Genomic DNA, 11,523 nt, shown 5'->3' with positions numbered 1-11,523 from the left:
TCAATTTCTATAGGATGTCTTTACCAACCCCTCTTAATTTTAGTGTCTTCCTTTTGTTCATTTCCTATTTATCCTGTATATAGCTTATCCGTTTGAATATTTTTGCTTCTTGTCTCTCCCATTAGATTATGAGGGCAAGAAGTGCCTTTTGCCTCTTTTTTGTATTCCCAGAGTTTAGCCTAGTTCCTAGAACATGGTAGGGGCTTAAAAGATGTGAACTGACTATCAGAGAGTAGATGGAAAGTAATATAAGAAGAAAAAGCACTGGAAATTGGGAGGGGGCAAAGGGTTATACTTTTAAAATCATTATTAGGTTCTGCTGTCCCTTCAAGCCATCATCCTATTTCCCTTTGTCTACTCAATAAATACCAATAGCTCCCTAATTACCTCCAGGAGAAATAAAAATTCCTCTATTTGTATTTAAAGCTCTTTGCAATCTGACTCTTTCCAGTCTTCTCAGACTTTCTGGCTCCTTGTGACCTCATTTGGGCTTTTCTTAGTAAAGATATGGAGTCATTTGCCATTTCCTTCTCCAACTCATTTGAGATTGAGGAAAATGAGGCAAAAGGGGGGAAATGAGTAGTGTCTGAGGCCAGTTGATAACTGGGGAAGATGAGTCTAGGCCTAGGATTCTTGTCACTGGACTTACTCCATTATTTGTTCTTACCCACACACAATGTTTCATCTACCATCTTACTACTTTTCCACCAGCTGTGTACCCATGCTTAAAATGTCCTCCCTCCAGTCTTTTGGAATTCCTGATTTCCTTCAATAACAACCACTAGCATTTATATAGTACTTTTAAGTCTTGCAAAGCACTTTACTCATTTTATCTCATTTTTTGTCTCATTTTATCGTCATAACAAAGACCTTGGGAGGTAGTCTTATTACCACCACCACTCCCATTTTGTGGTTGAGAAAACTGAGGCACAGAGGTGTTGAGTGATTTGCCCAGGGTCATGCAGTGGGTCTGAGATTAAACTTGAAACTCATATCTTCCCTGCTGCAAGCTCAGTGTTCTATCCACTGTCATCTTTGTTGTTCAGTCATTTTCAGTCTTTTGGGGGTCTTCTTAGCAAAGATACTAGAATAGTTTGCCATTTCCTTCTCCACTTCACTTGAGAGCTGAGGAAACTGAGGCAAACAGGGTTAAGTGATTTGCCCAAGGTCACACAGCTAAAGTCTGAGGCTGAATTTGAACTCAGGTTGTCTTGCCTCCAGGAATGCCTCCAGCATTCCATCCATTGTGCCATCTAGCTGCCTCTTACAACTCTGCTCAAGCACTAGCTAGTCCTTTTAAGCCTTTCCTGATGTTTGTTTAAATCAGGACTAAGCTCTTAGTGCCTTTCCTCTCACAATAACACTGATTCCATTTTGAATCTATGTTGACCATACTTATAATTCTAGGGCTTATCCTCCGTTGATCATCTCCACTTGTTCTTCTGTCTTGTTTTAACAATTGTTCCATGTTGCCTCCTCCATCAGACTCTCAGTCCGTTGAAAGTAAGGACAGTCTTCTGCCTTTCAGCGCAGTGCCTAACACACAGTTGGTGCTCAATAAATGCTTGCTGACTGACCGAATGAATGAATGATAGTGTAAGGTCCTTGGAGGCAGGAATTATTTCGCTCTGGTCTTGTGAAAAAAAGACCCCAACAGCACCTTAAAACGTAGACCTCCAAGCCGGAAAGGAAATATCAGGGTGCCTCGGCGCTAGAAGACGATTTGGCGCATGCGCGTCCAAATGCACAGTCAGAGCGCCCTTCCCCCTGCGCAGTCACACTTCCGCCCTCCAAAAAAATGGCTACACTTAAGTATCCTCCTGAGATGAAGTCATGATGTCGGTAGAGAGGAAAGAAACATAGACTACTGACATTTTCCAATTCTGCCCTTTACCAAAATGGCGACGCCCACTGGGTCCCATCAACTTCCGCCCCTCGCCATGGAGCGCCCTTGACTTACAGGGAAACGAGACGAAAGAGGCCGGCCAGACTGGTTTCCGCCCTTCATCAAGGTGGCGGCCCCCAGGAGTTAGTTACACGCCGAGTTCCGCCCCGTTCTCAGGCGCAGCTGCAGCAATGGTGGCCGCGGCTGAAGCTGCGGGTTTGGCGTGAACGAATAGCCGTGGGTTCCGTGCCTACCTGGCGGAGGTTAGGCGGGCACGTGGTTCTAGGCTTCAGGCATTTTCAGGATGTCTGAGGGCAGCTCGGCTGGGGAAGCGGGCCCCGCTGGGGCGGGCCGTCCTTCGCTGTCCGGGGCCCGGGGTCTGATCGGCCGACGGCCCGCGGCCCCCCTTACCCCGGGCCGCCTCCCTTCTATCCGTTCCAGGGACCTTACCCTCGGGGGGGTCAAGAAGGTAAGAAGGATAGTGACTGAAGGCTGCCTGCCCAGGTTCGCACCAGCCTTCCTGTCTTGGCTTATTGCACACTTTGCCACCCCCCTCGCGCTGTAGTCCGCTCTCACTGCTCACTTCTTGGTTTTCGGTGCCCTAGACATCATCTCCCTCCCCCGCGCCTTTGTATTGTCGATTTCCCCTCAGTACTCTTTCTGCCTGTGTAGCTTTGGTAATTTAGCGCTGTGGGAAGCCTTTGATCATCCCAGAGTTAGTGTTCTTGTCCAGCTCACATCACATTTATCTTTTTATATTCTGTATCAGGATTATATCCTCTGTCTCCTGTACTGAGTTCTGCACTGTTTGCCTTTTCCCCCCTCTTAGCTTAACTCCGTCCTGCACGTAGGAAATGCTTATTTTATTAGGTGAATTCTCTGCTCCAGGAACCCTTGATATCTTCAGTGTGGGTTCTCCCATCGCAGACTCTGAGCCCTGTCCCTAAATCATACTATGCTTTCGTTTAAAAAAAAAAATTAAAAACAAGACAAAATAAACACATATAGCACCTACTATGTGCCAGGCACTGTGCTAACTAAACACTTTACAAATATCTCATTTGATCCTCACAACAATACTGGGAGATAAGTGTTGATATGATCCCCCTTTATTTTTTAAAAACCCATTACTTTATCAATACTTGTATATTGATTTCAAGACCGAAGAGTGGTCAGGGATGGGCAGTGGGGCGTTGTGGGGGAGGGTTGAATGACTTGCCCAGGGTCACACAGCTAGGAAGTGTCTGAAATCACATTTGAACCCAGGACCTCCTGTCTCCAGGCCTGGTGCTCCAGCCAGGTAGCTGCCCCACCATTTTTGAATGGGATAAATGACATGGTCAGACCTCAGCTTTAGGAATATTGATTTGGTAGCTGTGTTTTTGTTAGCTTGGAGAGAGGAAACACTTATTAAAAGGCTATTGTTGCAGTCCAGGTAAGAACTAGGATAGTAGTTCTTTGAGTGGAGAGAAGGGGATGGATAAAAGTGATGTAGTGATTAAACTGCCAAGATTTGGCAACTGCTTGGCTGTGAAGGAGAGGGAAAAGTCAAGGACACATAATAAGCAGTAATAATAACAGCAATAGTTTAATACTTAAAGGACCTGAGATTTCACTGATTCAGATCAAAGCTCTTTCTCTACCTAGTTGGCAGGCCATCTTCATGTGTTGCTTAGGCTTTTAAAAATTCATCTGGTTGCCAACCTTTTGATGATGAGAATGATGACCATGGTCCACTAGTATGCCCTGAGTTGCTTACAAAATGCAGTCATCAGCACCATTTTTGAGGTGAGTAATGTAGGTATTATGTTCTCCTTTTTCGAAGGGACTTGGCCTAGGTCACCAGACAAGGTAGTCCAATTGGTCTTTTTTTTTTTTTTTAAACCTTATCTTCCAGTTTAGAATCAATATGGTATATTGGTTCAAACACAGAAGAGCAATAAGGGCTAGGCAGTGGGGGTTAAGTGACTTGCTCAGGGTCACACAGCTAGGAAGTGTCTGAGGCCAGATTTAAACCCAGCACCTCCCAACTCTAGGCCTGACTCTCTTATCTACTACCTAGCTGCCCCCTGGAAAGTGAGGTAAATGGGGTCAAGTGACTTGCCCAGCATCCCACAACTTGTATATATCTGAGGCCAGATTTGAATTTAGGAAGATGAGTCTTGTTGACTTAGGCCCAGCATGCCACCACCTAGCTGCCCTGCTCCAAGTATTCTAACTCTTAGAGACCAGTTGTTGTTTTTTCCTCCCACAGCTTCTCTGCTTTAGAAACTCTGACCTAAGTTTCTTGGGTTGTTTTCCATATCCACCAAAGGTTATACCAGGGGAAGACAAGCTCTTGCAGGCCCTTTGGGGCTGGAAGAACATCCGGTACAGACCTGTGAAACAGTCCCTTTTGCCCATGGAATAGGGTCATGGGGAAGAAGTCAATCTAAAAAGAGTGCAGCCAGGTGGGAAACGGTGTGTCAGTGTTTTTCAAACCTTAAAAGGGCTATATAACTATATAAAGGCTATTATTATTATTATTATTAAACTGAGACACAGACTCAATCCTTAAGAATAAGACTTGTACATAAATAGGATAAAAATGGTGTAATATGATAAAGACAAAGGAAAGGACTAGACAATCTATTATAAGGATTTTGAGGGTTCATATGGGGATTAAGAAGGACTTCATGAAGGAAGAAACATCTAAATTAGAACTTAAAGGAAAGGAAAGGATTTAAACACATGAAGATAATGGAGGGAGGAGGTAAGAAGAAAGGAGAAGGTAAGGCAGCAAATAATGATTGCATTTATCTAGAGCTTTAAGGTTGGTAAGCTTAAATCATTTTATATACACTGTCTCATTAAATCTTCATAATGACCATTAGCAAATATAATTGTTCTCATTGGTCCTTGTAGCTGCCTTATAACTGAGGCTATTGACTTCCCCTACCCACAGTAACACTGTATTGGAGCGTTAGATTCCAACCCCACTTCTCTCCTAACTTCAGGTCCAGTGTACTTCCACCTATACTTTGCTGTCAGAAGTATTCTTGTTTGTCTGGAGAGTAGAATAAATTCAGGCAGTATTTCAAGGGAAGCTAGGTTAGAACCAGACTATGGAGGGCCACTATACCAAGTAAATAAGATGTTTAGACTTTATTTGGGAGGCAAAGGTTTTTAAGTGGAAGGGCAGTGAGATCAGAATAGTTTATTAGGAAGGTGACGGGCAGAATATGAATGATGGGTTGGAGATGGGATAGGAGTGAAAATATCTTGATTAGGCTTCAGCTTATTTTTAGCACCTGAGCTAGAGGAGCCACCTCTGCCAGCCATTTTCCTTAAGTCACTATCTACCAGACCACTGCAGAAGTACCTCAGGATAATCACCTCCTTTGATAGACTGCCTTGTGTGGATATAGTCAGCAAGATCTGCCTTTCTAGTGGAATCTCAGTTAGCATATAATATTTCTTCTTCTTATATGGACTTTTTGTTGTTTTTTTTTAACCATAAGGGTCATCAAAAGGATATTTATGTGAGAAAAGCAACTTGAGACAGTAAACTGTCCCTCAGACAAAAAATATTTAGAGGAATTTTTTGAAAGCATCTCAAAGTCATGAGAACCGAGTAAAGGTGGGGATGTTGTCCACAAGATCATTTCTGTATGCCCCATTTCAGATATTTCTGAAAAATTATAAATTGAACTGTTTGAAAGCTATGGGAAAATTATATGTATATTTTTTGTTTTAATATATACCTGATAGAACTGGGGATTTTGAGTTTGTTGGTTAGAAATAGATTACTCGTCCTAAGAAGGATTTGAGGACTTAAAAATCAAAGTTGATCAGGTGAAGACAAAAAATAAAAAGGCAGATGAAGAAATAATATCTGCCTGCCTGTGTTGTCCTTTGCTACTCTATGGCTTGAGAGAGAACCACTTGGGGTGTTGTATCTGTGCCACTTAAGAGATGTTGCTTTTCTGAGAGCTGATTGGAGAAAACCTCCTGACATTGGTTTTCCCCATTGCAGTCTTTTGCTTCAGAAAGGTAAGTCCTCTGGTAACCCATAAAGAACAAAGCCAGCCTGATTAGGTTGGCAGATTCCAGGCTTCAAAGGGTGTAATGCTATAACTTTTCTAAAAGATGTAACTTTGCTTCAGTAGCCCTAAAGCAGAGAAGTAGTTTTCGTTCATCAGGAGGCTAGAGAGGCTTATTGAGGAGCAGGTGATGTCTGATGTAGACTCTTGCTTAAAAGAGATCACTAATATTCAAGCTTGCAGTCCAGATCTTGAGTTGCTCTATGCATGAGTTTCCTTGCTCATTTGCTTCATTGCTCGGTTTAATTAAGTGTGCCTACCCCCCCCCTCCCCAAATATATGAGTGGAAGAACATGATTCAAGTTTAGTGGTGGATTGTTATTTTTTCCTATTCATACTTTTGACTTTTATGGAGTAAATGCTATTTTATTATTATTATTATTATTATTATTATTATTATTATTATTGTGTTGCCTTCTATTAGTAAATGTTTCAAGATTAAGAACTGATGGTATCATTAGTTGACTGATTTAAATGGAAAGTACATCATTGGGGGCACTGGAGAGCAAGAGTGTATACCTCCCACACTCCAGGTTATACTTAATAGAAAATGAATAGAGTAGCAGTGTGGTCACCACATCCTTGGTCAGCCCCTACTCTGGGAAAGCTCACACCTGCCCCCAAACCTATTAGCGTGTGTGTAAACTATGGTAAGTAAGCTAGTTCAGAGAGAGGGGAAGGATGAAGGTGCCTTGCTGGACCCCATACCAGTGGGGAACACTGTCAGAATGAATCTGTCAGTGTTACATCTGTGCTGTATCAAAAATAAATTTTTTTCTAAAGATGTAAAGTTACAGATTTGGAGGGAACAAGAAAAGTGAGGGTAAAACTACAAATACAAATGAAGCTGAGAGCTGGGAACCCCATTCATAGCTCTACCTTACTACATGAGTAGGAGCAAGATACTTGCTCTTCCTAGGCCTATTACCATCTCTATAAAATTTGAATCTCTCTTTGGTTTGTATTATTGCATAGGTAAAAAAAAAGTTGATAAATGATTGGTGTGGTGTTCTATACTTTATGACTTTTATTATTTTACTTCCAGAAAACCTTCACTCCTAACATCATTAGCCGGAAGATCAAGGAAGAGTAAGTGGTTGGGCCTCTTGTGAAGCTTTCCGTCATTTAACTATTCTAAGATCTTGGGACTTGATGAAGCTATTAAGGTGGTCTGAAGCTCAAGCTCTGGTCTGTTTAGGCAAAGAAAAACCAAAGACTTTTCCTTTGGAATCTTTTTCATTTTGGCATCCCTGTAGTTACAAAAATACGTTTCTGAAAAATCTTGTGCTAGGTAACCATCTAAATTTCTGTATTTTAGTTTATTTTAGTTGAAAGTGATGGGAATCATCTGTGTGGGTCTGTATGTAAAAAGAACAGAAGGAGATTACTCCACTTTTGGGTTCTGACTCACTTTACCCTTAGAATTGAAATATAAGGCTCCACACATAACTCCAAAAACCTAAGGAGATGCTCCCCAAATTAGAAAAGGGCCATTTCTTTGAGCTGAGCTTCAGAGGTAGGGAAAATAAGGTAGAGCTGCTCTTAGGCAAGGTGAAACTTTCTTTTTTCCAGGCCAAAGGAAGAAATATTGGTCAAGAAAGAGAAGCGAGAGAGAGATCGAGATCGACAACGAGATGGGCATGGTCGGGGAAGGGGTCGGCCAGAAGTGATCCAGTCTCACTCCATCTTTGAGCAGGGTCCAGCTGAAATGATGAAGAAAAAAGGTATAAGGATGTCAAGAGATTGAAGTGTAAGAAATAGCTAGTGGATTTGAATTAAATCTTTGAGTGGAGATCTGGCAATGCTGGAATTGGAACACCTGTCAGAGAAAAATAAGGGGTTGATATTAATATTCCCTAGTTGTGTTCTCATCTTCTTGCATTCTTCCATATCTCAAATGAGCTGAATGATTTACTGCAGGCAACTGGGATAAGACAGTGGACGTGTCAGACTTTGGCCCATCTCATATTATCAACATCAAAAAGGAGAAAAGGGAAACAGATGAAGAAACTAAACAAATTCTTCGCATGCTGGAGAAGGATGATGTAGGTATCAGGGATCCCAGGGAGAAGAGGGCATCTTTGTAGTACTTGGGGAGGACCTCTGGACAGGCATGATTGAGGAAGAATTCTGGTGTCTTCACCAGGCTGGACAGCCAGTTTTGGGAATTTTTGTCCTCTGCCCCTTTGTTTGGAAAAAAAACAAGGTTGGGTACCACTGAATGTCATATGTCTCCTTCTTGCCAAGTTACAAGAGTCTTCTGATTCTTCCTTCTGGCAGTTCATAGATGACCCAGGGCTCAGGAATGATACTCGAAACAAGCCTGTGCAGCTTCCTCTGGCGCACTCAGGGTGGCTTTTTAAAGAAGAGAGTGAAGAACCTGATGTCAAGCCCTGGATAGGGAGAACCAAGGAAGAAAGCATGGAGGTGGATGTGCCAGCCCTGAAAGGTATCCTCTTTCTCTTCTCTCTTGTCTCACTTTCTCCTCTATGGGGAATCTCTCCAAATAATCCCTCCAAGGAATATTAGCGGGAAAGTAGGACTTGCCATGACAGGAGGTAACTTGGCTGCTGCCCTACACTGGACCATGTTCAGCACAGCAGCTCAGCTTTCTGCAGCCATCTGGTTCCTGGCTCACTGACATGCCTGCCTTGGAGAATGGGAGGATGCTCAGGAATGAAATGCATACTTTGAATGCTGCCTTCAATTCAAGGGGCATTTTGCTTTATAAGCCCACAAAGAATGAATGAATGAGTATTCCCATGCCTTTAGGCTGGTGCAATGTATAGTATAATACATGTTGTGATACATTCATTTTATAACCTTACCTTGGAATTAGGGAATGTTTCCTAACTTTAAAAATTGGGTCAGAGAGGCCTCTTGAGATTATCTGCAATGTCTTTTCTAAATGTTCTTTTGGTCAAATCCCTTTATGGATCTCCCATTTTCCATGTTTATAAGACTATTGCTATAAGGAATTTCATAAAAAAGTATTAAGTGAGTTTTAACTTTTTGATAAGTGCATATTTCCAAACTTCTACACACATATACCTTCACACTCTCTCCACACAAATACACAGCTCTCTAGAAAAGCTTCCCAATAGAGATCCCTTCATTTTTTCTCTCTGGAACAGTGAAAGAGGAACCACAAGATGAAGATGAGACCAGGGCAGCTGCTCCCCCCAAGCCTGGCCGAGTGGCGCCTGGACTTCCTCAAGATGTGTCTGTGGCAGACTTACTCAAGGAACTTAGTTTTGCCAAGGAGGAAGAGCTGTTGTTTCTGCAGTTGCCTGACACACTCCCTGGCCAACCTCCCACCCAGGATATCAAACCCATCAAGACAGAAGTTCAAGGAGAGGATGGGCAGATGGTTCTTGTGAAGCCAGAGAAAGACCGGGTATGATCATGGAGAGTGTAAGTGGGGGATAGGAAGGACAATGAACTGGGGACCTTCTCAGGGAAGAGGGGTCTGAGGGTCACAGGTCAAGGTAGCCTGAGTGTATAGCATTTTTGTTATAAGCCTGATTTTTGCCAGGAATGCTCATTTTCTACTCCTTACCCTTTTGGAAGATTTCACCACAGGCAATCCTACAAGAGGGCTTTTTGAAGAGCCAAGAGGCTAGTCCCTTTGATTCACTGCCTAATGCTACTGTTTTGGGGGGATAGTTTGAGGTCATAGGGAAGAGGGTGGCTCATTTTTGTGACACAATTGAGAATGACTTCTTTCTCATCTAATCTATAGGAAGCTAAACTGGCAGAGAACCTGTGTACCTTGAGTGACCTAACAGAGGGTCAGGTGGGAAAACTGCTTATCCGAAAATCAGGAAAGGTGCAACTGCTTCTGGGCAAAGTGACGCTTGATGTAACAGTGGGTACTTCCTGCTCCTTTTTGCAGGTAATATTTGAAGTCCCTAAGGGCCTATGGGGTGAAGTTTTTTGGGAGGATCTTAGAGCCAGATGCTGAGGAAGAGAACTAGAGGTCACTGGGGTTCAGGAAAAGTTGATTGAGTGGCAATGGGATTATTCTTCCTTCACTTCTAGGAGCTGGTGTCTGTGAGTATTGGAGACAGCAGAACAGGCGATTTGACAGTGTTGGGCCATGTAAAACACAAGCTCGTGTGTTCCCCTGATTTTGAATCCCTATTGGATCACAAACAGCGGTAGAGGCAGCCAACTAAGGGTGAAGGTGGCGTCATTTGCTTTTTGCCCTAGGATTTTTATTCCTGAACTCCTTTGAGACCCAGAAGACCACCCAGGCCTGCAATTCCTGCCTACAATAAACATCATGACTGGCTATTTCAGAGATTATAAGGGCTCAAAGGCTTCTTCTTCCCAAGTGGTGATGAATGGCTTGATAGCCTTTGGAGCGAATGGAAATATGCACATGCCTGCTGCTGTATTTATGGGCTTGTGCCCACTCTATTTATACTGTATATTTATGTCTCATCCTTTTTGTACCGACTGTATCCATATGTGCTAAAGGGCAGTGAAGACCCAAATGGAGCCATGGAAAATCAGACTTTTTTTTTTGTTTTTGTTTTCCTCTTTCTCAAATATCTTGGTGGGAAGTACAGGTGTTTTCTGTGCCTCAACTTCCAACTCCTTCTCCCAAGTCCTTTGTTGTCAGCTGAGTCTCAAAGGAAAGGGCTCCAGCTTAACTCCACTCAAGCAAAAAGCACAAGGAAATCTATCATTTTTAAAGGTCCTGAAACACAAATTGCAGGATACCCTGAGGCCTCTTATTCTTTTCTCCACAGACTCTTTAAGCCAGTATTTTGCTAGGGCATAAGACTCTGTTGGAAGGCATGAATGGGGAAGCTTCTGTCAACACACTATTGGTTCATCTCCATGTGCCTTTAAGTGATTGAGGGACCCATTCCAAGCCTGACCACTGTAGTACTTTTCCTCTGCAAGAGTAGCCAGGTTCCCTTCAGAGAGGAATAATTGTAGTGGCTGTGGGGTGGTGTTACCACCCTCAGTCAAAGGCTGAGATATATGGTGGGCTTTATGGATGGAGGCCCTGCATGATCTAATATGCTCTCTCAAAAGCTTTGAGTTGTGGTTGGGGGCAGCTAGGTAGCTCAGTGGATCAAGAGTCAAGCCTAGAGACAGGAGGTCCTAGATTCAAATCTGGCCTCAGACACTTCCCAGCTGTGTGACCCTGGGCAAGTCACTTGACCCCCATTGTCTACCCTTACCACTCTTCTGCCTTGGAGCCAATACACAGTATTGATTCTAAGGTGGAAGGTAAGGGTTTAAAAAAAAACAACTTTGCATTGAAGAGTCCTCCTTCTATTGCCCAACACCATAAAACACGCCTTCTTTGCTTGGATTGCAGGCATAGCCTGGCTTTCCTTGTATGGCCCTTATGTTCCAAGACCCCTGGTATTACTGCTTTCAAGGTAGAAGCTGTCCTAAATCACTAGGTATCTGGTCCCTCCAAGGGTAAGCCCTTAAGGAAAGGCTCAACTCTCCCTTAGGAGAATCCATATTCTTATTTCAGCTGTACTGAGTTTCCTCCAATATCAGCTACAAGCTGTGATGGCAGACACCATT

The 11,523-nt window shown here is 43.0% G+C and overlaps 1 protein-coding gene across 1 annotated transcript; it reads left to right on the top strand.

Moving 5' to 3' along the window:
- Positions 1 to 2,097: 2,097 nt before the first annotated feature.
- Positions 2,098 to 10,484, top strand: POLR3D (RNA polymerase III subunit D). The gene is made up of 8 exons (XM_044660818.1): positions 2,098 to 2,354; positions 7,013 to 7,056; positions 7,540 to 7,691; positions 7,888 to 8,012; positions 8,248 to 8,416; positions 9,102 to 9,364; positions 9,710 to 9,862; positions 10,009 to 10,484. Exons 1-8 carry the CDS (start codon positions 2,190 to 2,192, stop codon positions 10,129 to 10,131), a joined length of 1,194 nt encoding a protein of 397 aa, XP_044516753.1. The 5' UTR covers positions 2,098 to 2,189; the 3' UTR covers positions 10,132 to 10,484.
- Positions 10,485 to 11,523: the final 1,039 nt, after the last annotated feature.

The sequence above is a fragment of the Gracilinanus agilis genome, chromosome 2 (genome assembly GCF_016433145.1).
Source record: "Gracilinanus agilis isolate LMUSP501 chromosome 2, AgileGrace, whole genome shotgun sequence".
Classification (NCBI taxonomy): domain Eukaryota; kingdom Metazoa; phylum Chordata; class Mammalia; order Didelphimorphia; family Didelphidae; genus Gracilinanus; species Gracilinanus agilis.
This window is presented reverse-complemented; position numbering and strand designations above follow the sequence as displayed.

Excerpts from the sequence above, each read along its gene's own strand:
- POLR3D (XM_044660818.1), top strand. The coding sequence starts at position 2,190 with ATGTCTGAGGGCAGCTCGGCTGGGGAAGCGGGCCCCGCTGGGGCGGGC. Across the intron at positions 7,692-7,887 it reads TGAAATGATGAAGAAAAAAG|GCAACTGGGATAAGACAGTG; the intron begins GTATAAGGATGT and ends GATTTACTGCAG. Across the intron at positions 9,863-10,008 it reads CTTCCTGCTCCTTTTTGCAG|GAGCTGGTGTCTGTGAGTAT; the intron begins GTAATATTTGAA and ends CTTCACTTCTAG.